This window comes from Rhineura floridana, chromosome 4 (genome assembly GCF_030035675.1).
Source record: "Rhineura floridana isolate rRhiFlo1 chromosome 4, rRhiFlo1.hap2, whole genome shotgun sequence".
Lineage (NCBI taxonomy): Eukaryota > Metazoa > Chordata > Lepidosauria > Squamata > Rhineuridae > Rhineura > Rhineura floridana.
In genome coordinates, this window is record NC_084483.1 from 3,674,714 (window position 1) to 3,701,829 (window position 27,116).

At 40.9% G+C, this 27,116-nt stretch overlaps 1 protein-coding gene across 5 annotated transcripts in view; it reads left to right on the forward strand.

The window, feature by feature from the left end:
• Positions 1 to 27,116, forward strand: part of VPS54 (VPS54 subunit of GARP complex) — a 99,886-nt gene that overhangs the window by 48,701 nt on the left and 24,069 nt on the right. For all 5 annotated transcript variants that reach the window (XM_061622263.1, XM_061622261.1, XM_061622260.1 and 2 more), the window contains 6 exons: positions 938 to 1,045; positions 5,783 to 5,838; positions 7,413 to 7,509; positions 17,244 to 17,584; positions 23,813 to 23,942; positions 25,847 to 26,028. In XM_061622263.1, coding sequence (XP_061478247.1) covers positions 938 to 1,045; positions 5,783 to 5,838; positions 7,413 to 7,509; positions 17,244 to 17,584; positions 23,813 to 23,942; positions 25,847 to 26,028 — 914 coding nt within the window. The remainder of the gene's footprint in view (positions 1 to 937; positions 1,046 to 5,782; positions 5,839 to 7,412; positions 7,510 to 17,243; positions 17,585 to 23,812; positions 23,943 to 25,846; positions 26,029 to 27,116) is intronic.

Genomic DNA, 27,116 nt, shown 5'->3' on the forward strand with positions numbered 1-27,116 from the left:
TCATGACAGTTTTGTTGATGTGTTTGCTGCTCTGGGCTCTGTTGGGAGGAAGGGCAGGGAATAAATTCAATTAATAATATTTCTGAATTTTTACCTTAGTTACAACAACTAAGGTAAAACGGACTTTTTCTTTCCTTTTCTGGGCAGATACAGTCAGTGATTCAAGCCGGGTTTGCTACAGGCTTCAGAGGGCACTTTGTCTTTGCGTTATCAAAGATGGTATGACTTGCCAAGAGAGCTCTGAGATTTGTATTCCTTGCTTTAACTGACCCCTGATGAAGGCTTGAAGTTTATACACTGAAATGTGTTGGGGCTCTTCGATAAAATAAATTACTTACAGCATCTTGTTTTTGTTGTTGTTTTGCTCTTTTTTCCTGATTTAACTTTGAGGCCTTGTTTTTCACCTTGTGTCTAATTGCCTACCCCGTACAGAGAGTTGGCTGGGCCAGTAAATGAAGTTCCAGAGGTTAAAGAGCTGCTTAGACCATAGTAGGTGTTGTTGTTAATATTGGACCCCAAAAGTTGCCTGATATGCCAGGTGGCAATGGTCCGCCTGAGTCCAAGCACAGTACTGGAAAAACAGTTCTGAATAATTGATAACTTACTCTTTTTGTATCAGGAAATTTTAGATTAATCTTTGGCAGTTTTGGACATGCTTGGGAACCTTCTTGTTCAGAGTATCTGCAAACTTGATTCTTGTGGAAATTATTACCACTGTTTCTGTAGCACATGACTTCTACAGCATCTAATAACTTGTGCCAGGCCTGAATCAAACCTTGACGTATATAATAGTACAGAGACTGAATCCTACTGCACATTCTACCCAATTTGCCACTTAGTGTGTTGGCTTATTTACACTAGGTTGGGTTCTAATTTGCCTTTTAAGTTCCAATCACCTTTCACATGTTCTCTTTATTTTTGTTTTCTTTCTAAATAGGAAAGGCTTATATCATTAGTGTTTGGACTTCTAAAACAAAGGAAGCTGAATTTTTTTGAAATATACGGAGATGAAATTATCATAACAGCAAAGAATATAATTAAACAGGTAATTTATTTTTTAATTTAAATTTTTTAAGTATGTACTTTTCAGGTCATCTGATACTTCCAGGTGTCTTAATAGTTTTTCCTTTTCTACCTTGAGTTACGAAAAGCCTGAATGGGTATACATTGTTGATTTATCATATGTTTTGGATAGCTTTTTGATTGTTGTTTGGAAAAATAATCTAGTTAGATTTTTTTAATGCATTTTTTAAGCTGTAAATAATAGTACTTCTAAAACAGCCTTCCCTAATCTTGGGTCCCTAGGTGGTGTTTGACTATAACTTCCATAATCCCTGACCATTGGTCGTTCTGGCTGGGGATGATGGAAGCTGTAGTCCAACAACATCTGTGGACCCAAGGTAAGGATGGCTACTCTAAAATACCGCCCTTGCAAGGGTCCCAATCTAGATCTGGCCTCCAGCACCTGCAGTTCATGTCTCTCTTCTTTGACTTGGCTCTACTCCCTGTTCCGTGAATCCTATGCTGACTGGGGAGGAGTGTTGAAAAGCTTAATCCAAGTATTGAAAATATTTTATATTCTGTGAGGGTTAAACGCAGTGTTTCTCACTGGTCCATTTTGGACAATCTTTCCAGGCTAACTACAAGTGAGGAACGAAGTGCTGAACCAAAGCAGGAGGAACTGAGCTGGGCGAGGAAGGAGCACTTGGCATTTATGCTTATTTCTAGCTCTATAAACCATGGTTTACAAGGCCAGGAAAGATTGAAGTCACTCAGCCCTTTACATACAGTATGGCAATAGCAGTGCTATATGTGCAGCAGAAGCATAGAATTTGGTATTGAGCAGAGAATTTAGCTTTCTCAGCATCATAATTTTCTCAAGGGGTGGATTTTCCCTGTTTTTAAAGTAAATACTAATCTTTATGACTCCAAAGATAGCTTTGAAAGCATGTAGGCAATGCTTGATACTTCTCAGGGTCTCTTTATATTACATTTTTGGTGTACACCTATCTTTGTACACATGTGAATTATACTTAATAACGAGAATGTGTATCGTACAATGTAGTCATAGTAATGTATGAAAAAGCATTCAGAAACCAATGGCAGGATTGAGTGAATGTTTTAAGTGGGCTGGCCTTTAGCCCGTAAAGCTGGGCTTCAGTTTCCTGCGTCAATCTTCACCCATCACAATAATTAACAGGAGGAAAAAAATGTTAAATAGGCAAATATGTGCACATGTTTGCTTAATTCCTTCAAGGCCCAATTTCAGTTTTCTCTTGTCAAGATTTTTTGTCTGTTTCAGCCCTGAGCATTAGGGTTAATAGAGAAAATCTAAATTCACTAATAGACAAAAAGCACCTTGTAATTTAAGAACGTACCTATAGCCAACAGATATTTCTATCAAACTTTAAAATGCAGGGAAATTGGGCAGCTATAGTGAATGCACCAGCAGAGCAGGAGACCTGACTTCCTCTCTGAGATATTGTACTGCCTTACAAATTTGTAAAAATACCGCCACCATTTGGGTTGGCCTTTCACATTCCAATCCACTTCCTGTGTAGCTTGGAAAAATTTCGTAACATGTACCTCTGAGCGGTGGTGGCAACACCTGCAATCAGGACTACATCTCCAAAGATGGAGGATTACATTTTTGGTATGTTTGTTAGTGTTCTTTTTACTTTGCTTCTTTTCTGTGTTACTACTGTTTCTACAGAGCATCTAACAAAAGAAATTATATTTATCTTATTATTCATCCTAGAAATTTGTGTCAAAATTATTTTCATTAATTTCAAAGCCTCTTTTTGGTCAATGTCATATGATGGTGAACACAGCCTTTTGTGTTTCAAACTAGGGGTTATGTTCTATTTCTATTTTGGGTACATTAACAGTTCAATCTGAAACTGCAGTTTGATGTAAAATCAGACTGATTACAAAAGGTTGCTACTTAAGCAATGAATCTAGTTGTTGGAAAAAACAAATTTGGCCTGCCCAAGACGCATGTGTTCAGCCTGCTATGCTTAAACCACTCCACTTAAGGAAAGGTGGGCATGGTCAATTAAAAACATAGAGCACACCTAGAAATATGCTACAATATATTTCATCTTCCACTGTTTTACCTTCTGCAAACTGAGACACTCCTCAAGTCCATTGGAGACTATTCTGCAGAACAGTCAGTGGCATTATTCCACAATTGTTTTTGGAGCTTTTTAGTGTAAATTTTGCAAAGTGTAGCTGTACTTACCATATTCACAGAAATAGAAACAAAACAAAATGATTTCCTATAGGAAACTTAAAATTGCGAAGTAAATCAAACAAATTTAAAGTGACTATCTGAACTATTATGGAATGCTTTAAAAGAAATGGTTGTGCCACAGCATCTGATTGTCCTGATGCGCAACCTATACTCTGGACAAGAGGCTACTGTAAGGACAGAATATGGAGAAACCGATTGGTTCCCCATCAGAAAGGGTGTGAGATGGGTGTATTTTATCACCCTATTTATTTAATCTATATGCAGAACATATCATACAGAAAGTGGGATTGGACCAAGATGAAGGAGGTGTGAAAACTGGAGTCACAACACTTCCTCTCTGCTAACCACTCTGCTAACCACTTCCTCCTCTCCAACCTGGGTCACAACACTTCCTCTCTGCTAAAACAAGATCAGCACATGTCTTATTGCTGTTATTTGGGCTGATTGCAGGTGTTCTCACCATATGCTCAGAGGCACATTTTACCAAATTCTTCAAATTACACAAGAAGTGCATTGGACTGTGAAAGACCAACCCAAATTGTGTTTGCATTTTGACAGATTTGTAGGGCAGTACAATATCTCAGAGAGGAGGTCAGGTCTCCTGCTCCCCTGGTGCATTCACTATAGCTGCCCAATTTCCCTGCTTTTTAAAGTTTGATAGAAATATCTGTTGGCTATAGATATATTCTTAAACCACAAGGTTTTGTTTTTTTTTGCCTAATAGTGAATTTCTGTTCTTTTTAATCTGGGAGGTAAGAAATGGGATCCTGTGCATGTTTGCTGAGAAGGGATTGATCATTTGCATGCTTATTGAATTTAGTGGGATTTACTCCTGTGCAATCATGCTTAGGATAGATAAAACTGAGCACAGGGGAAGGGGAGGGGATGGGTGGAGGAGGAAGGCCAGGGGTAAGTTAGGAGGAAGGGCAGAGTGGAGAAGGGGGGTGGGAGCAGGCAGGAGGAGGGGGACAATTTTGATCATTTGCACGCTTATTGAATTCAGTGGGATTTACTCCCATGCAATCGTGCTTAGGATAGCTGAAACTGACCATGGGAGGAGGAGAAGAGGGAGGGCTGGCTGGCATGGGCACGGGAGGGGAGGAAGAAGGTAGGGGGAGGGGAAGGAAGGGGAAAAGGGGAAGAGAGGGGGAGGGGAAGCAAAAGGCAGGTCTGGTCATTTGCATGCTTATTGAGTTCAATGGGATTTGCTCCTGTGCAGTCATGCTTAGGATAGGTAAAAGTGACCCTGGGGGAAGAGAAGGGGGAGGAGGGAGGGTATTAGAAGGGGAAGGGGAGGGGCAGGACAGGTGAAGGAAAGGGGAGGGAAGGGGCAAGAGGGGGGAGGAGGGGAGGGCAGGTGTGATCATTTGCATCCTTTTTGAGTTCAATGGGATTTAGTCTTGTACAGTCACGCTTAGAATAGGTGAAACTGACCTGGGAGAGGGTCAGGGAGGGGGAAAGAGGGAGAGAAGGGGAGAAAGGCTAGGGAGGAAGGGGGAGGGGAGTGGCAGGGGGAGGAGATTGGGTGGGTGGGCAGTGGGCAAAGGGAAAGCCCCTTTCCTTTCCTAAAGAAGTTTGTGAACAGTATCATTGCTTTTCAGGGTTTCCCCCACCTTTTTATTCTACAGCAGGCACATGTAGCCTCCCACCCAAATTTAAACCAAAGCCGTCACTGGCTACATCCACATCAGACCTTCATTTCACTTTAGACAGTCATGGCTTCCCCCAGAGAATCCTGGGAAGTGTAGTTTGTGAAGGGTGCTGAGAATTGCTAGGAGACGCCTTGTTCCCCTCACAGAGCGTCAGTCAGAGTGGCTGACTGTTAAACCTCTCTGGCCACTGGAGTTCTGTCGGGAATAGGAGTCTCCTAACAACTCTCAGCACCCTTCACAAACACACTTCCCAGGATTCTTTGGGGAAAGCCATGACTGTCTAAAATGAAATAAATGTCTGGCATGGGTATGGCCCCCTGATTAGCTCGGGCAAACAGCTGTGAGTGTGGCTTTTAATACACTGACAATTGGTTCTTACTTAGCATGCCTGTGCTCATCATTGACTCCAATGTTACATTTCTTAATTAAAAATCAGCCAGATTTAAACCACAGAAGATGAAGGTCAGAGTATGGGGCAAGATCAGATACATGATTACAGGTACTCTGTGAATATGGCTGATTTTTAATTAATTTCAACAAATTATGTGACCACTGACAGAAAAAAGTCCAACAGGAGTCTGGATATTTTTTCTCTTGTTTTACAATTTGAACTCTTGATTCTCTCTGAGTCTTTTGTATATTGCTTTGAAAACTTAGAGGGTTGTTAAACAAACGTTTCTGAATTCAGGACTAAACGTTTTGTAAGATTTTTGTTTTGAAATGAGCTTATGGGAAGCAGTATAATGGCATGGGGGCATTCGCAGTTTAACATTGCAGAATGCAAAATATCCATTCTCGCGGCTGTATAATAATTCAGGGGTTGAAAGAATTAAATTTGGAAGGAAAGCTAAGACATATTTTTCTTGAACCTTTACAGTGTGTGGTTTATACAGTGTCACAGATAGAAGAAATAGACACAGAAGTGGTTATTAAGTAAGTATAAACCTGTAACATATAAAGCTTTGAGTTAGTACAGTAGGGAGTGAAATAGATTTTTTTATTTTGCTTTACTTGTGAATTGTCTACTAATTGTGTCTGCATGAGTTTTTTACCTTTTCTTTGGCAATACTGATGTAATGAGGGCAAATGTGAAAGTGGCTGCAGTTTTTAGTCCTGGTCCCAAAGTCATGCCACTCTTTCTGCCTCTGCCAACACTATGTTGAACTTAACATCTGCAGCAGGGAGGCTTCTCTTAATGTGTGAAGAGGGCTGCTGCATCTTTAATAGTTGTGAAGAAGAGGGTTAATCTCAAAAACCCAGAGGATTTTATTTATTTATTATTTATTTGATTTATTTATTTGATTTGATTTTTGGCTATAAATTATTGAAACACTAATTGTTTAATAGTCCATTTACTGCTCAGGATTCCCTTTTTTATTCAGTTACAGAATTAAAAACATGTCAAATAATTATTTATAATTATAGAAGTGTGTTTTGGCAATGCTACAGAAACTGATTTAATCTTAGCATTTTCTCTTATTGGGAAAAATAACAATAACGGCACAATCAACTGAGATGTAAGATCTAACGAGTTAATGGGATTTACTCCCAGGTTTGTGTGTTGGATTACTGCCTAGCCTTGGGCTGCAATCCAATACACATTTACCGGGGAGTAAGTGGGCACTAAACCCAATGGAACTTACTTCTGAGTAGACCAGTATTGGATTGCAGCTTTAGTTATTTTTTTCCTGGAAAGCTGTAATTAGTGTTTTTATAGCAATTAAAACAAATTGGTATATACCATAAACAAATACTAATCAACCCATTTTCAGTTCTGATACTATGAGCTGGTTTGGAAATCACAATAAATCATGTTTTATTATGGCGGGAATGATCTGCAGCAAGCCTTGGGACTACATGCTGTCTCTTACTTGCTCCTCCTCTTCTGTTTTTTATTAAATACAATTTGTCATTTCTTCAGAACACAGCAAACTGGATTAAGAGGGGAGAGTGAAGTATGTGGGCTGAGGCCACCAACCGCTTATTCTCATCAGGATTAACCATGATTTATCATGATGTCTAAACTGGCCATCTACAGAGGCCCCTTCCGGTTTCTGAAACCTCTGAGTGTAAATTGTGCTACAGAAATTATGTAAATGTAATGTAAAATTGATCTTCATTTTCTTTACTCATGTATATATTATTACTCATGTATACATTTTTTCCTCATATGTCATTAACCACAATAATAACACTGTGAGGTATACCTTAATATCCCCTTTATAGAGATAGGAAACCAAAGCTGTGTACACACCATACCCTTAAAGCACTTTATTTCCCTCAAATAATCATAGGGACTGTAGTTTATTAAGGGTGCTGGGAACTGTAGCTGTCTGATGGGTAAACTACACTTCCCAGCATTCTTTGGGGAAAATAATGTGCTTTAACCGTGTTGAACATATACAACCTGAGGCTGAGGATAGAGCTGGCAATGATGTGCCCAAGACCACCTTACTGGTGGAAAGCTAAACTAGAATTTAAATGAAATTGTATTTATTGTTTCATAGGCTTGCACATCAAATGAGGATGATGGATTTTTCACAATGGTTTGATCTACTGAAAGATATATTTTCGAATTTTATTATGTTCCTCAGGAGAATTAAGGTAAGAAAAGTAGTTTAAAAACGTTATTGTGAACTCTATTGAATTTTGATAGATTTTGGTATGGTAGCTGAGTGAGATTCCACTTTGTTCATAAAAGGCATTGGAGAGGTCTCTATGTCATTTTCCAAAGACAGGCAGACTACATGTCAGTAATGTACATGACTCAAAGCATAACTTCCTTGGTAGGTTCATTGTTCAAAACTAAGAAAATCACCTTTCAAATTGAGAAATCATGCCTTAAGACTCCCACCGAGAAGTTATCCAGAAGAACAAAGTACAAGTAAGAGTAGCGCTATGACTAATGACGTAGCTGGGTCAAAGCAGAAAGGAAGGCCAGAGGCTGATGTGCACAGATGTGAAAGGAGAGCCCGGAGTTGTACGACATGCACAATAGGAACATGGAATGTGAGAAGCATGAACCAGGGAAAGTTAGAAATTGTCAAGAAAGAAATGGAACGTATCAACGTTACAATACTTGGCGTGAGTGAATTAAAATGGACGGGAATGGGACATTTCCAATCAGGCAACTACAAAATATTTTATGCAAGAAATGAGAAATTAAGAGGAAATGGGGTTGCTTTAATAGTGAGAAGTGATGTAGCAAAAGCAATTAGGAACTACTACGTAAAGTCTGAACGAGTGATATCAGTGAGATTTAATGGGAAACCTATTAACATAACCATTATCCAAGTCTGTGTTCCAACGGCAAACACAGAAGAAGAGGAATTGGAGAGATTTTACGCAGAAGTACAGAAAGAAATTGATCACACACCAAAACAAGATTGCTGATAATCATAGGGGACTGGAATGCAAAAGTAGGGAACAGAGAAGAACTAGGAATTGTGGAGAAATGGGGCTTAGGAGATAGAAATGAAGCAGGAGAAAGACTTTTTGAATTCTAGGAAGCCAATAATCTTTTTCTTGTGAACACATTTTTTGAGCAACCAAAACGACAATTGTACACGTGGACATCACCAAATGGTCAATATAGGAATCAAATTGATTATATAATTGGTAGTAGAGGATGGAGAAGTTCCATACTTCCTGAAAAAATAAGACCAGGAGCAGACTGCGGTACAAATCATGAACTGGTTGTATCGAAAATCATAGTAAAGCTAAAGAACAAAACAATCATAGTGCCAAAATACAATTTAAATAACATCCCAGAAGAATATAAAGATCAAATAAGGAACAGATTTGAGGCTTTAAACTTAGTTGACAGAGAACCAGAAGAACTATGGAGTGAAGTCAGAGACATTATCAGGGAAGAATGCAGAAAGACAATACCTCAAGTTAAAAAGAAAGATCTGAATGGATGACTGAAGAAACTCTTAAAATGGTTAAAGAAAGAAGGAAAGCAAAAGGAAAAGGAGATAGAAACACAGTCAGAACCCTAAATGCAACAATGCAGTGGCTAGTACGCAGGGACAAAGAACAATTATAATAGTTATTGTATAGAAATAGAATAGGACAACAAAAAGGGTAGAACAAGAGCCCTATTCCAAAAGATTAGAAAAATGAAAGGGAAATTTAAATCAAGAGTAGAGATGTTGAATAGTCAACAGGGGAACACACTGACTGACCGAGATAAAATAAAAGGAAGATGGAAGCAATACACTGAAGAACTCTATAAAAGAGATGCAAGGATGACAGATTCATTCATAGAGGAACCGTATGATGAAGAACCAGAAATTTTAGAATGTGAGGTGAAAGCTGCTCTTAAAATTCTTGGAAGAAACAAATCACCAGGAATAGATGGCATACCAATAGAGTTGCTACAAGCTACTGAGACTGAATCTGTCCAAATTTTGAGAAAAATTTGTCAACAAATGTGGGAAACAATGGCCCACAGACTGGAAGCGTTCAATACACATCCCAGTTCCAAAGAAAGGGGATCCCAGGGAATGCAATAATTATTGCATTATTGCCTTAATGTCCCATACAAGTAAAGTAATGCTCAAGATTCTACAACAAAGGCTCTTATCATATATGGAGCGAGAAATACCAGATGTCCAAGCTGGATTTAGAAAGGGAAGAGGCACCAGAGATCATATCACAAACATACATTAGATAATGGAATGGAGCAAGGAATTTCAGAAGGAAATCGCCCAGTGCTTTATAGATTACAGCAAAGCCTTTGATTGTGAAGTCACAAAATACTATGGAATGCTTTAAAAGAAATGGGGGTGCCACAACATCTGATTGTCCTGATGTGCAACCTATACTCTGGACAAGAGGCTACTGTAAGGACAGAATATGGAGAAACTGATTCGTTTCCTATCAGAAAGGGTGTGAGACAGGGGTGTATTTTATCACCCTACTTGTTCAATCTATACGCAGAACATATCATATGGAAAGCGGGACTGGACCAAGATGAAGGAAGTGTGAAAATTGGAGGGAGAAATATCAATAATTTAAGATATGCAGACGATACCATACTACTAGCAGAAACCAGTAATGATTTGAAACAAATGCTGATAAAAGTTAGAGGAAAGCACAAAAGCAGGTATACAACTGAACGTCAAGAAGACTAAAGTAATGACAACAGATAATTTATGTAACTTTAAAGTTGACAACGAGGACATTGAACTTATCAATACCTCAGCACAGTCCTTAACCAAAATAGAGACAATAGTGAAGAAATCAGAAGAAGGCTAGGACTGGGGAGGGCAGCTATGAGAGAACTAGGAAAGGTCTTCAAATGCAAAGATGTATCACTGAACACTAAAGTCAGGATCATTCAGACCATGGTATTTCCGATCTCTATGTATGGATGTGAAAGCTGGACAGTGAAAAAAGCGGATAAGAGAAAAATCAACGCATTTGAAACGTGGTGTTGGAGAAGAGCTTTGCGGATAGCATGGACTGCAAAAAAGACAAATAATTGGGTGTTAGAACAGATTAAACCAGAACTGTCACTAGAAGCTAAAATGATGAAACTGAGGTTACCATACCCACATCATGGGAAGACATGATTCACTAGAAAAGACAATAATGCTGGGAAAAACAGAAGGGAGTAGAAAAAAAGGAAGGCCAAACAAGAGATGGATCGATTCCATAAAGGAAGCCACAGACCTGAACTTACAAGATCTGAACAGGGTTGTTCATGACAGATGCTCTTGGAGGTCGCCATAAGTCGAAATCGACTTGAAGGCACATAATAACAACAACATTGCTTCAGTTGAATATTGATTTCTATCCCTCTTTGTTATATTTACAATACAGTCCTAAATGGATTGTGTCCATGCATGCCATTATAACTACACTATACTGTACAGCTGCACTGTACGTAGGGATGTCGGAATTCTGTTAGAAACAGAAATGGGAGCAGAAATTGCCACAAATTGCATGTTCCTCTGAAGTCAAACACAGACACCACGTAAGTGAATGCAAACAGTATTTCTTATTGTTCTTAGTCTGCAAAAGTTATATTATTACATTATTTTCTGCATTGTTTTTCATGTTCCCCTTCCAGTTGAATGTATTTAAATTCACTAATAGTATTTCTATCAAACTTTAAAAAGCAGGGAAATTGGGCGGCTATAGTGAATGCACCAGGGGAGCAGGAGACTTGACCTCCTCTCTGAGATATTGGACTGCCCTACAAAGGTGTCAAAATGCAAACACCATTTGGGTTGGTCTTTCACAGTCCAATCCACTTCCTGTGTAGCTTGGAAGAATTTGGTAACATGTGCCTCTGAGCATATGGTGAGTGGTGGCAACACCTGCCATGTCCAGAGATGGAGAATTATCTTTTTGTGTGTTTGTTGGTATTCTTACTTTGCTTCTTTCCTGTGTTACTAATGTTTCTACAGAGAATCTAATCTAAAAAAAAAAATTCTCTCATTTTTCATCTTAGAAATCTGTGTCAATTTTATTTTTATTAATTTCAAAGCCTTTTTATTGGTTAATGTCATATGATGGTGAAGACAGCCTATTGTGTTTCAAATTGGAGGTTATGTTCTGTTTCTATTTTGCGTGCATTAACAATTGAATCTGAAACTGCAGTTTGATGTAAAATCAGAATGATTACATTATGTTGCTACATCAGCAATGACTCTAGCTGTTGGAAAAAGAGGATGCATGTTTTCAGCCTGCTATATTTAAATCACTTCATTTAAGGCAAGGTCGGTACAGTCAATTAAAAACATAGAGCACAACTACAATTTTGCTAGAATATATTTCACCTCCCACTGTTTTATCTTGTGCAAATTGAGACGCTCCTGATGTCCACTGGAGACTATTCTGCAGAATAGTCATTGCCATTATTCCACAATTATTTTTGGAGTTTTTTTAGTGTAAATTTTGCAAAGTGTTGCTATACACATATTCACAGAAACAGAAACAAAAGAAAATAATTTCCTATAGGAAACTTCACTAAAATTGCAAAGTAAATCAGACATATTTAAAGTGACCATCAGAACCATATCAGCTTTCTTAATAATGTTGCTTCCTCCCTGCTAAAACAAGATCAGCACAGCACATGTCTTATTTCTATTATTTGGGCTGACTGCAGGTGTTGCCACCACTCCCCATATGCTCAGAGGCACATGTTCCCAAATTCTTCCAAGCTACACAGGAAGTGGATTGGACTGTGAAAGACCAACCCAAATTGTGTTTGCATTTTAACCAATTTGTAGGGCAGTACAATATCTCAGAGAGGAGGTCAGGTCTCTTGCTCCCCTGATGCATTCACTATAGCTGCCCAATTTCCTTGCCTTTTCAAGTTTGATAGAAATATTTGTGGGCTATAGGTACGTTCTTAAACTGCAAGGTTTTTTGCCTATTAGTGAATTTCTGTTCTGTTTAATCCGGGAGTTAAGAAATGGGATCCTCTCCAAATTTGCTGAGAATGGATTGATCATTTGCATGCTTATTGAGTTCAGTGGGATTTACTCCCCTGCAATTATTCTTAGGTTAGGTGAAACTGACCACAGGGGATGGGGAGGGGGGGAGGAGGGAGGGCAGAGGGGTGGAAGGGTATTTACTCCTGTGCAATCATGCTTAAGATAGGTAAAACTGACCCGTGGGGAGGAGGAAGGGGAGGAGGGGGAAGGGGATGGGTAGGGAGGGGCAAAGGAAGGGGGAGGGAAGGGGCAAGAGGGAGGGGATAGGATGGAGGAGAAGGGAGTGTATAGGATGGAGGAGAAAGGAGGGTGGATTTGATCATTTGCATACTTTTTGAGTTCAGTGGGATTTATTTCTGTGCAATCATGTTTGAAAATGGAAATGGACTGCCTTCAAGTCAGTCCCAACTTATGGCGACCCTATGAATAGGGTTTTCATGGTAAACGGTATTCAGAGGTGGTTTTACTATTGCCTTCCTCTGAGGCTGAGAGGCAGTGACTGGCCCAAGGTCACCCAGTGAGCTTCATGGCTATGTGGGGATTCGAACCCTGGTCTCCCAGGTTGTAGTCCCCCACTGACCCTGGGGAGGGGGAGGGAGAGGGGGAAGAGATTGGGTGGATGGGTATGGGGCAGAGGGGAAGCCCCTTTCCTTTCCAAAAGGAAAACATTGTGAACAGTATCATTCTTTTTTATTTATTTATTTATTTATTTTATTTTATTTAATTTAATTTATATACCGCCCTAAGCCCGAAGGCTCTCTGGGCGGTGTACAAAAAGATAAAAAACAAGCAATATATAAATACAATAAATCAAGAAAACAAAACAAACAAACAATAAAAGAACCAAACAACATCCAAAAATACAAATAATGATGAAAATACCATTAAAACACACTTTAAAATGCCTGGGAGTATAAAAAGGTTTTCACCTGGCGCCGAAAAGATAGTAGCGTCGGCGCCAGGCGCACCTCATCGGGGAGACTGTTCCACAGTTCGGGGGCCACCACAGAAAAGGCCCTGGTTCTAGTCACCACCCTCCGAGCTTCTCGATGGGATGGCACTCGGAGGAGGGCCTTAGATGTTGAGCGCAGTGTCCGGGTAGGTTCATATTGGGAGAGGCGGTCCACCAGGTATTGCGGTCCCATGCCGTGTAGGGCTTTATAGGTCAAAACCAGCACTTTGAATCTAGCCCGGAAACAAACAGGAAGCCAGTGCAGACGGGCCAGAACAGGTGTTATATGAGCGGACCTTCTGGTCCGCGTCAGCAATCTGGCCGCTGCATTCTGGACTAGTTGTAGTTTCTGAACAGTCTTCAAGGGCAGCCCAACGTGGAGCGCATTGCAGTAGTCCAGTCTAGAAGTTACCAGAGCATGAACAACTGAGGCGAGGTCGTCACTGTCCAGATAGGGACGTAGCTGGGCTACCAGGCAAAGATGGTAGAAAGCATTCCGTGCCACCGAGGCCACCTGGGCCTCAAGTGACAAGGAAGGATCAAAAAGAACACCCAAGCTACGCACCTGTTCCTTCAAGGGGAGTGTAACCCCATCAAGAACAGGATGAACATCCTCCATCTGGGCAGAGAAGGCACTCACCAACAGCGTCTCGGTCTTGTCTGGATTGAGCTTCAGTCTGTTAGCTCCTATCCAGTCCATTATCGTGGCCAGGCAGCGGTTTAGCACGTTAACAGCCTCACCTGAAGAGGATGAAAAGGAGAAATAAAGCTGCGTGTCATCAGCGTACTGATGGCAACGCACCCCAAAACTCCTGATGACCGCACCCAGCGGCTTCATGTAGATGTTGAAAAGCATGGGGGACAGTACCGATCCCTGCGGGACTCCACAATGGAGAGTCCAGGGCATTGAGCAGTGTTCCCCAAGCACTACCTTCTGGTGGCGACCCACCAAGTAGGAGCGGAGCCACTGCCAAGCAGTACCCCCAACTTCCAGCTCCGTGAGTCTTCCCAGAAGGATACCATGGTCGATGGTGTCAAAAGCCGCTGAGAGATCAAGGAGAATCAACAGAGTCACACTCCCCCTGTCCCTCTCCCGACAAAGGTCATCATACAGGGCGACCAAGGCTGTTTCGGTGCCAAAACCGGGCCTGAAACCGGATTGAAATGGCTTTTTCAGCTTTCCCCCCACCTTTTTATTCTGCAGCAGGCACATGTAGCCTCCCACCCAAATTAAACCAAAGCTGTCCCTGGCTACATCCACACCAGACCTTTATTTCTCTTCGGAGAGTCATGGCTTCTCCCAAAGAATCCTGGTAAGTGTAGTTAGTGAAGGGTGCTGAGAGTTGCTAGGAGATGCCCTGTTTCCCTCACAGACCTTCAATCAGAGCAGCTGACTGTTAAACCAGTCTGGCCACTGGAGCTCTGTCAGTGGAATAGGAGTCTCCTCTCAGCACCCTTCACAAACTACACTTCCTAGGATTCTCTGAGGGAAGCCTTGACTTTCTCACGTGAAATCAAAGTCCGGCATGGATGTGGCCCCCTGATAAGGCAAGTGAAGCAACTGAGATTCTGGCTTTTAGAACACTGACAGTTGATTCTTACTGAGCATGCCTTACACTATCTTTGGGTTCAAGCCAAAATTTCTTTAATTAAAAATCAGCCAGGCATTTTTTTAACTTTTAAACTGAAGAAGATGATGGTCAGAGTATGAGGCAAGGTCAGTAATAGGATTACAGGTACTCTGTGAACATGGCTGATTTTTAATGAATTTCAACAGATTATGAGAACTCTGACAGAAAAAAGTCCAAAAGGGCTCTGGGTTTTTTTTCTCCCTTTTTAGACTTTGTACTCTCTATTCTCTCTGACTGTTTTTTGTATCGCCATGAAAATTGAGAGGGTTGTTAAGCAAGCATTTCTGAGTTCAGGGCTGTAAGTTTTGTAAAGTTTTGTTTTGAAATGAGCTTATGGGAAGCATCAGAATGGCATGGGGGTATTTTCAATTTAACATTGCGGAATGTGAAAAATCTACGCTGGCTAGGCTGTATAATTAATTACGTAAACATTTGATTTAGCTATAGCAGATAGTGAGACAAATAACAGATTTCAGCAGAAGCCAAGAGGTAGTGGAATGGAAACAGTGCTGATTGCGATGAACACAGGATGGGACAGAAATCATTCATTCATTACATCCCTAACTTTACAGTGTAATAAAAGTAGATGAGGCATTGTGGTGTAGGAAAATTGAATGGAATTTTTCATCAGCTATATCTCTGTCCATGTTGATAAATCTAGAACTTCTGCCTCTGGTTCTGATACCATCCTTTAGACTAAGCCCTGAAAGACAACACTACCATTAGTGTCTTTAATGTATTAATCCTTTTAAGAAAGTATTTTGGGAAACTGCCTGTTATTTAGCATTAATTCATTAAAATAAATTTGATATGTTCTATGTGATGAAATGAAAATCTTTGCAACAAGATCCTGTTTTTTCTTAATTGCTTCCAAAATTTAATTTTTTACATAGCACTGAATTTGAATCTCAGGCTATCTTGTTTTAATATTGCTGCAGTTTAGTCAGTGGCTATGTTTGGCTGTAATGGTAAACTATGGTTTATCATTGCAGAAATGAGTTTAAATAGGTCTTGGGCTAATGAGCTCTCCTTCTCCTCCCCCAGCACAGCTACAAGGAGGAAATGGGAAGCATTTAGTTCTGTGTTTGATTCATCACAGTTCAGCACAACACCCAAACCCTTATCTTTCAGTGTTCCTTGTGTATCTCTTCTCCTTTTCTGTTCACATCAAACAACCCCTCCTTTGCCCCAGGCCCTGGCTGAGATTTCCTCAGCTATACTGCCTCTTGAGCTAGTGTGGTTTAGTGGTTAAGGTCCTGGACTACGACCTGGGAGACCAGGGTTCAAATCCCCACATAGCCATGAAGCTCACTGAGTGACCTTGGGCCAGTCACTGCCTCTCAGCCTCATGAAAGCGCTATTCATAGGGTCGCCATAAGTCGGAATCGACTTGAAGGCAGTACATTAGATTTACTGCCTCTTAGGCCCTTTATTTCACACACATTTCCTGCCTTTGAAACAGTAATTCTTCAGTAATGAGTGCAGCAAAAATAAGTGAAGTATAAGTGACTTGGAAAGGCCTTTATCCTACAGAAAAAACGGCTGAAGTTTTGGGTGCCACTGTTAAAATACATGGCAGGTTTAACTGAGAGCAGAATATATATAATCACCATGAGTCAATTTATCTGAAGTACGTATGTTGGTTTGCTTAATTCTATATACTTTGTGTAACATTTAAACTAACATTTTAAAAAAAATATGTAACTCCAAATGGGATTTGTTCAAGGGGTGCTGGAAATCATCTGCTCAATACTGATCCCCATCCAGGAAATGTAAATTCCTGGGAATTCAAGCAGACCAATTCCATCTCTCTCGCAACTGACACTAGAAGGCACTGAAATAGGTCAATTTCTTTTTCTTTTTGTATTAAATAATATTTTAATTTATTGAGTAATATACTTGTGCATACTTGGTTGTGCCCAAGAGCATGCAAAAACTCATTCCTTATTTTTGGGTGGCCTCATTTTACTTCCGAAGTAATAGGCATGAAACCAGCAAAATTCAGTAGTAGAGGGAATTGTTCTTAATTATCCCAGATGTAGAGCATGGTAAAAATACATTTAAAACACATTTAATTTCAAAATTCTGCCAGTTGCTTTTGGCACAGTTCATATGTTCCACCATAAGTACTGAATTTAGCAAGTGAAAGAGGATGTTCTGGGGTAGAATAAATGATGTAAAATATGAATCATTCTGTTGTGTATAAATTATGCAATATTTAAAATGGAAACATTCTTGCTAAAATTTATTTTTCAAGGAATTCAGCATTGTCTCATTTTTTTTTAACCATTTGTTTTATCTTAGGCAACATTAAATGTCATCAGAAGGGTGGTTCTCTTGGTTCTAGACAAGAACCAAAGGAACAAGGAGCTGGGAGATACATCTGTGCAGAAGAACTCTGCAAAGGACAGTACCATAGACACAGAAGTGGCTTATCTGACGCATGAGGGCATGTTCATAAGTGATGCCTTCAGTGAAGGAGACCTTCAACCCACAGCAGCCTGTTCTGTCTCTCAGAGAAACCTTTCCCCAGACAGTGAGCCCAGCAGCAGTGACTCTGTATCGGAACCTGAATGTACCACGGACTCCTCATCTAGCAAGGAACAGATTTTGTCCAGTATTACACCGGGTGGAATTGACATCATGTATGTAGTAAAAATCCTTAATCCAGATCCTGGTCTAAAAAGCAGGCATCAGTCCCCACTGTGTATAAACTGGAGCTAAACTAATCAAACAAAATTGATGCAAATTTACTGCTTGGAAAGATTTCCAAAAGCTCTAAATATGTGACCCTAAAACATGGTTTCTGAAACTCAGTTTCGAGTTTGCTACATATTCTGCATGTGTTTCCAACACCCTGAGTTTTATGGCATTCTGTGAGTTGTATGTAATGGGGGATTGTGGGACCCTCCAGAGTTGATTTTGGGACTGCAGGGGGAAGGAGAAGGGGACATCCTGGTGTGGAAATTGAACTCTATTCATGCAACAATGGATTCCACCCTAAGCCATAAACTTGGTTTCACTTTTGAATTTGACAACCTAAATTCAGTTGATGCTCTCCATGATATAATAGTAAATTGTCATTCTTCCATGCATCTAAGATGCTCTGAGGTTGGACAAGACAAAGCTTTTGTGGTCGAAGGCAAAATAGCACTGTTCGATTTCTCTTGATTCTGCTAGCTTTCCCTTAGCCTCAGGAAGCCAGTTCTATTTTGCCTTCACAATTTGTGGTCGCATGCTTCACGCTCTCTGCTCCCTGCTTTGATTCTTGCTTATTTCAAGCTTGTATTCTGTGTGTTTGTGTAGGTTTATTGGTCTGTTACTAAAAAACAACAAAAAACTCTGTTACCATTTGGCTTTTTGTTGTACCGCAAGTCCTCAGTTCTTCTCTCAAGTTCTTAGGTGTCCTGTTAATCACCGCTTGTGTTGTGCTTCACACCAGTCCCTTTCTCGATCCAAGCTGCGCTACAGCGGTAATCAGTTTTGGCTCCCCCTTTCTTGCCTCTCACCTCCCGCCTGGCAAGAGCAGCAGTCCCATTTGCTTACTGCAGTGGGGAAAGCTACAGAACAATTGGCCGCGTCATGTGGAAAGCTGGCCACTGTCGCCTTTACCTCTCCTTCAGCACCTCAAAATGCAACAAAGGGAAGCCAGGCGGCTAGCACCATCCCCTCTTCCAACAGACTGGAGGGTGTTTTGGTGGCTTCTTTAATAGTGGGGGGGGGACCTCCAACCTGTAATGTCCCTCAACCCAATGCTCCAGCCTTTCCCCATGGCATCCCTGCGGGGTTGCAGAGACCTGGGCGATAGACCCATGTTATTTTTGCTGGAACAACAGTCAGCTCAAGATGGAGGAGAGGGAGTAGGCATTTTGGCAGGAAGTGATACAGAGTATCAGGGAAGGCGCTGCTTGTTGAGAGACCAGGAGCAGTTGTCAGATGATGAAGGGAAGCAACATAGAAGGGAACTGGCAGCAGTTTTTTCCTCCAGCTCATCAGCGGAGACATTTGTAGGCTTTGGGGATGAAACACAGCCAGTACAGGCTATGATGTCATGTCTCAGCCATCCCTCGACCTCAGGGAATTCACAGAATCAGATTCCCCCCGCTTCCAGTTCAGTTACACCTGGCTCCTGACAGGGCTGTGGAGTCGGAGTCGGGAGCAATTTTGGGTGGAGTCAGAGTCGGTAGAAATGTACCGACTCTGATTCCGACTCCTTCATAAATGGCAAATGTATATTAACTAGTAATAACAAATTTACTGTAGTAAAATGGTAGCACAAGGCATTTCATCACCACCACATGAATCCAGAGCTTGGAAAAGTTACTTTTTTGAGCCCAGGGATTGGGCTCGTGGGAGTTATAGTTCAAAAAAGTAACTTTTCCAAGCTCTGGATTCACATGGTGGTGATGAAATGCCTTGTGCTACCATTTTACAGTAAATTTGTTATTACTAGTTAATATACATTTGCCATTTATGAAGGAGTCAGAGTTGGACAGTAGAAAAATAGAGGAGTCGGAGTCGAAGGTCTGGCGTACCGACTCCACAGCCCTGGCTCCTGAGATGTTGCAACTAAAGGACATTTTGTTAGCAGACCTGGCTAGAAACCTGGCTGCTACTCTGCAACCCTTGAGAACTTCCCCTCCTAATGCTAACGTGAGTGTGGCCAATACCGTGAATATTGACAATGCGACTACCATGATCCAACCCCTCTCTGCACACCCACCCCTATCCTCATCAGCTACCCACCCACCTCAGTCTAGTCTGTCTCAGGCTGCACAATCTATGTTCTCTCAGGGTCCACAATCTCTATTGACACATTGGTCTTGAAAAGACCATATGAATTCTACCCCAGACCCTCATGCTGTATACAGGGACAGGGGTCTCGCCATTTGGAGGTGTTAGACAATATGGATGCAGAGTTAATTGTTTTAGATGAGGAAGGAGCAGAGCATCTGAGACAGAAGAGGCGTCTTCAAATCGGCTTTTCAGAAACCTCATTATCTGCCACTGTTATGCAAGGAGGCATTAAACTTGAACACTTAAGAGGATGCTTCCACCCCAGACTCAGCTGCCTCAAGAGTGGCACTGGTATGCCCAGATCCTAAGCTTAAGTCTAGGGTAGTTAAACTTCCCTCTATGCTTCCTAGGTCATCAAAGCAGAATTTGAGACTCTCTTGCAGTTTATGAAGTTGGTCCCATTTGCAAATAAGTATTCTCTTCTGGACCAGTCCATTACGGATTAACTGAAACTCCTGCTCATAGGTGCTCCCATGCAAGGTTTAGTGAATCCCTCCTGAATCTGAAGGGTGTGGTTGAAAAGAGATTGGATTTGGGACTACAGCAGGTGCATGATGCAAGTGCCCTCTCAATAAGGTTAAAAACCATCATATATGGCAATAAAATATCCTTAACACATTCCTTACATTCAAATCTTGTACTAGATCTTTCCAAAACACGTTTCAACTTGTAAAGGTCTTCTTCAGTGAGTACTTTGGATTTTTGGTAGCTGCATGTTCCTGAGCTCCTTAAGTGTTTTTAGATCTTGTAAATAATAAATCAGACCTACGCCATATATTGTACAATGTGTATCTTGCTCAGTCTTTTAATTTGGACTGATGAATGAATAATAAAAATCTTTGATGATGCAGGCCTCTCAGCCAGCTGAAATAAATAATTCTATTCAATTTGAGAGGCCTTTACAGGTTGAAATGTGTTTGGGAAAGATCTAGTACAAGATTTGAACGCAAGGAATGTATTAAGGAAATTTTATTGCCATATATTATGGTTTTTAATAATGTTTTATGATTGTTAGCTATTATATAATAAAATTTAATATTTTAGATGTTTTAATAGATACATTACTGAACCCATCTGAGTTTTTCAGAGGTTGTTTAGGTTGGGTTTCTGTCCTTTTTGGTTGTAGTCTGCCCTTCAGAAATCACCATTTGAGCCGTTGAATTCTGTCCCTCTATGCATCTTACCCTTCAAAGTCCTGTTCTGGTGGCAATTATGTCGGCCAGAAAGGTTTCAGAAATGAATGCTCTATCAATGGATAAACTGTTTTGTATTTTCCACCAAGTTAGGGTAATACTATGTACTAATCCCCTTTTCCATCCTAAAGTCCTTTCCCCCTTTCATAGCCAGCAGGAACTCATTTTATCAACTTTTTGTCCTTCACCTGCCTATCCAGCTGAAAAGGCCTGGCATTCATTAGATGTGAGATGGGCTTTAAAGGTGTGCATCACCAGAACCAAGCTGTTTTGTAAGACGGATTCCTCGTTTGTATCATATCACCTGTTTACCTTAGTTAATAAAGGGTCCTCATCCACCCTTTCTCGGTGGATCAAGGTTTGTATCACCTTGGCTTATACTAGTCAGAATCTGCAGCTGCCAACTCAGATCATAGTGCATTCCAGTAGCTTCAGCAGCTTTTCCCCTCAACACTGCCCTTCACGAGGTGTGTAGAGCAGCCACATCGGCTTCTCTCAATACATTCATTAATCATTACAAGGCCACTAGGCAAGCCTCAGCTGAGGCAGCCTTTGGGAGATGAGTCCTGCAGCACGTTCTTCCAAAATTATAGGCAGCCCATCATTTCTTTCCCACCCTTTATGGGTCAGCTTGGGTATGTCCCACGTGACAGCATCTTACATGCATAGGAGAAGAGACCTTTGGTCTTACCATAAAACAGTCTTCTATGTGCATGTAAAGATGCCCTCGGGGCCTTCCCTGGGCTGTATATCTCTGGGACCTTATACATGTTCAGGTTCTTCCTGTATTCTTTCTCCTTTGAGCAGAGAGTGCCATTTGTTGTCTGTTCTTTGCATGCACTGTTCATTAGTTCTTTTTCTTATGTATTGCTTGTCATGTAAGAACTGGCTTTCTGAGGCTAAGGGGAAGCTAGAGGAATCAAGATAAATTGAACAGTGCCATTTTGCCTTTGTTCTCAAGGTGGAGGTCAAGTCCCACCTGAGAACATCTTTATATGCACGTAGAAGACCTTTTTATGGAAAAATCAAAGGTCTCTTCTTTCCCATTTTCATTTCAGATCTAATATGACATTGTCTAAAACTGTGTGTGTGTGTGAGAGAGAGAGAGAGAGAGAGAGAGAGAGAGAAACTGCTGTGATCCACTGCGGTTACTATTTTTTTCTAGGTCTTTTTGCTTCCTTATGGGCTTTTACACTGTTGCTTTACTGTCTCTGGATGGGGCAAGGGCAAATACTATAGCTAAGTCCTATGTTTTTGTTTGCACTTAACTGTACCTGAAGAGGCTCACAGGTTCTTTTTTAATTTCCCCCCCTAGTATATCCTGGCCCTGTTTGAGAGCCTTTGTTCTGATGTATATTTATTCTGTTCCTCAATCTTTATACCCATGCGAAGTAGGAAAGGGCTTTGAGTTCTCCTTTACTGCTTCTATTCCCACTTCTCATACGGAAAGCGGGATTGGACCAAGATGAAGGAGGTTTGAAAATTGGAGGGAGAAATATCAATAATTTAAGATATGCAGATGATACCATACTACTAGCAGAAGCCAGTAATGATTTGAAATGAATGCTGATGAAAGTTAAAGAGGAAAGCACAAAAGCACGACTGCAGCTGAACATCAAGAAGACGAAAGTAATGACAACAGAAGATTTATGTAACCTTAAAGTTGACAATAAGCACATTGAACTTGTCAAGGATTATCAATACCTTGGCACAGTCAATCAAAATGGGGACCATAGTGAAGAATCAGAGGAAGGCTAGGACTGGGGAGGGCAGCTGTGAGAGAACTAGAAAAGGTCTTCAAATGCAAAGATGTATCACTGAACACTGAAGTCAGGATCATTCAGACCATGGTATTCCCGATCTCTATGGATGTGAAAGTTGGACAGTGAAAAAAGTGGACAAGAGAAAAATCAACCAATTTGAAATGTGGTGCTGGAGGAAAGTTTTGCAGATACCATGGACCTTGAAAAAGACAAATAATTGGGTGTTAGAACAAATTCAACCAGAACTATCACTAAAAGCTAAAATGATGAAACTGAGGTTATATTTTGGACACATCATGAGAAGACATGATTCCCTAGAAAAGACAATAATGCTGGGAAAAACAGAAGGAAGTAGAAAAAGAGGAAGACCCAACAAGAGATGTATTGATTCCATAAAGGAAGCCACAGACCTGAACTTACAAGATCTGAATAGGGTGGTTTACAACAGATGCTATTGGATGTTGCTGATTCATAGGGTCACCATAAGTCAAAATCGACTTGAAGGCACACAACAACAACAACCTTCCCACTTCACTGATAGGAATGTGTGCCATGCATTCGTTGAATTCACTGTGCTTGAGAGTGGTCATTGTATGTGGCACAAGACAGAGATACCAAAGCAGTGAGGCCTACCAACCATCCATAGCCTTTGCCTTTCATGTTATGAAGTGATATGTTGGACCAGCCTCTGTTGGACCAGCCTCAGTTGGACAACACGTGACCATTCAGCAGGTCAAGAGGCAGGTCTGTAATATGCTTTCCAGATGTAACATGTTGGCAAGGCTAGTGTATGGTACTGTTAAACAAATATATGATCTGGTAATACAATATGTAAATCAGTGTAAACACTTGTTAAAGACTTACATAAATAGTGATTGGCCATCAATTACTTCATAATGTTTTGTTACAAATTATTTGTCACTTCTTCCTGCTATCTATTGGACAGATGAGAGGTTAATTCTGTTCCATTTCAGAGATGGCTTTTTATATCAAAATACAAAGTTGTCATTGTGTATGTAGTTGTGGGTGAATCCTTTCCTATTTCAACAGACTGGTGGGAGACTGTATTATATGAGCTGAAAATTATATATAAACAAAGTCTTCCTTGTATTACTTTCAGGATTGGTGAGGATATGAAGCTCTCAGAACTGGAACTGGGGAGATTAGCAAATAACATCCAGGACCTCCTTTACGGTGCATCTGATATTTGCCATGATCGTTCTGTGAAGTTCCTCATGGCTAGAGCAAAAGTAAGTTCCATGCATTATTCTTTCCCAGAAGAGGCAGTGTGCAAGCCCAAGGATCCAGCTTGGCTCATTAATGTAACCATGGCTTTACATCCGGACCACTTGTAGAGCAGCGCAAGGTAGTCACCAATTTAGTGATACAGGGCTGATGTGTGTGATGTCTAAAAATGTCCTGAATAAGGGCTTTGCTTTATATTATCATCCCATATTCACCAGATAGCCCATGGTGGGGAACTGGATCTGGCTGGCAAATCCTTATCTTATTACACACCTCACGGGCCAAGTTTGACAGGTTGGTGGGTCCACCCTCCTGTCAGTCACCTGATGGCACAATGATGTCAGGTAATCTGATTTTGCCTGCTGATTGGTAGGGCTTGTAAAGTACTATGCACAGAGTTTGCAAGTGCCACTAATCAGCTGATAGCAGTGCCTGCAAACCCCCTTTTGACCTAGCTGTGTCTTTACTTGTTCCACACTTGATGTCATATATGAAGTCAGATGTGGGACAGGAAGCCATGGCTTGACCAAAACAGCCTTGTGTCCCAAATGAGGAGACCAACCGCTGCAATAGCCTATATTGGAATTCCGTTTGTTTGTTTGTCTGTCACTTGTTACCCAAAAGTGTCCAGGCAACTTACAACATTGTTAAAAACCAAAATAAATATATCAGACCATAAAACAAAATAATAAAACAACCACCACCACCCCATACAGCCACAGAAAGCTTTGGCAGCATGCTAATACAAACATCATCATCTTAATCTATCAAATGTCTAGGAAAAAGGATAAGTCTTTACCTGGCACTGAAAGGATGTCAATGAAAGTGCCAGGTGGGCCTCTCTGGGGAGCGTATTCCACAGATGGGGAGTTACAACTGAAAACGCCCTCTCCCTTGTCACCACCCTCCAAGTCTCCCTTCATATAAATGAAGCGCTTGGCATGTTTGATGTCCTGTTCACATAGGAATTTGTGCAGGTAGACTTAATTTTCAATTAATTTTGTAGTGCATTGATTGCATAGTTAGAGCCTATATGTGTATGCACCTATGTACATATGGCATCTGTTCTGAGGATGCTGGGCTTATTGGGGACGATTGTGTATAACTAAAACAAATGCATATGATTAATGAAAGTGGTTTAACTATCCAGAAAGTTTTAGCATTCTAAGTAACTTTTGGCATTGCAATGGGGTTGCTGAAACATGGTCCTGATAGAATTCCATCATCTGTCCTAGCAGTTACCTCAGCCCAAAAATCACAGATCTCATATATCTTGAAAAGAGAAAAGTGTTATTCATTCTGATAGTAGAAACTTACCGTGGCTTGAAGTCAGTTTTATATTCTGGTGTGTTCCAAAGCAGGTAACCATAGAAATTGTGGTTAGAGACTTCCTTGGTTGATACTTCATGCTGCAAAGGGAAGAGCAAAGTGGCAACGCACACGCACACACACAGAGTTATATCTTGAACATGGCTGGGCCAGGCTTGGTAAGATCAATTAAAAACTGGGAAGGAGAAGTGTGTGTTGAGTATTTTATTTCAGGTGAAATAGAAAGTGGTGCAATGGGTAACATAACAAACTTAAAGCTTATTAGATTTACGTTATTAGATTTAAATCACTTAGCCCAAAAGCTCAGTAGATTGTCTTGGGCAAGTCATCACCTCTCAGCCTAACCTATCTTGATTATTCAGTTAATAAAATGGGAGAAGCCCCTGTACTGTAAGAAAGATATGATACAGAGTGGATAAATTAATGCACAAGGCTGGTTCTTTCCAAATGTCTGTAATTTAAAAGTGTTTTTGAACATGTTAGTGGTGCTTTCCTTACTGCGTGGTCTTCTGAGCCTTTATTGTAGAATAAACATGAAAATGATTATGATGTTATTACATCATCTTTTCCTTTTCTTTAGGATGGGTTCCTTGAGAAATTGAATTCTGCAGAGTTTGTTGCTCTTTCACGATTGATGGAAACATTCATCTTGGATACAGAACAGATCTGTGGTAGGAAGAGTATGTCATTGCGTGGTGCACTTCAGAGTCAAGCTAATAGATTTGTAAACAGATTCCATGAGGAACGAAAGACTAAACTCAGGTATCTTTCTGTGCATATGTATAATGTAATGCGGTTCTCCTGTGCATGGAAAAGCTGATCTCAGGTGGAGGGTAGCTAGCTTCACCTAGTGCTTGAAGGCAGAAGAGTGCTAAAGAGTTTGTTTGTTTTTACAAGGACTTCCTGCTCTGCACAGCTCCTTATTTCAGTTTTTGATAACAAGCCAACCAACAGGAGGAAAGAACAGAGAAATAATAGGAACCATTGACACGGAACACTCACACGCTCCGCTGTAGGCCTAAGACGAAAAAGACAGTGATGGCAGCCCAGCTCTCCTAGGGAGTGGCCCTGAGATCAGTGTTTGACATGCACAGAGAAAACCGTTTTACAGTAAGACCAAATGTCTTTTCTCCTGTGCATGGAAAAGCTGATCCCAGGCGGGGCATACCAAAGCTGACCCATGTTGTGTGGGAACATCGCTGGGCTGATTACACCAGTGATCTGGGAGATCGTGTTGTAGCACTCTCCTCCCAAAAGCTGCCTCTGCTGATGCATATGTGTTAATCTTATAGTGTTTAATAAACGTATTAGGTGTGGCCCATGTAGCTGCTCTACAAATCTCTGTGATAGATGCATGGTGTGAGAATGCTGCCGATGTGGCTGCTGCCCTAGTTGAGTGGGCCACTATCCTGGCCTGCCGGGCTAACTTTAGAGAGACGTAGGCCAGTGTGATATATGCCTTGATCCACCTAGCGAGCGTGGACAAAGACACTTTCTTCCCTAAAGACGCTGGGTGGAAGGAGACAAACTATCTGTCTGACGGAGATGTTTTGTTTTAGAGACTTTCAGGGCTCTTTGCACATTCAGTGAATGCCACGCTTTCTCTGTGGGGTGAATGGGATTAGGACAAAAGGAAGGAAGTGCCAGCTTTTGCTGACAGTGGAAGGTAGACAGTACTTCAGGATGAAAAGAAGGGACAGTATGTAGGACTACTCTATCCTTATGAAACACAAAGAAATTCTTGTCAACAGACGGAGCATTCAACTCAGACACTCTCCAGGCCGAAGTAATGGCCACAAGGAACAAGACCTTAAAGGATAGGAGACAGGGAAATTTGACTTAGGGGATCA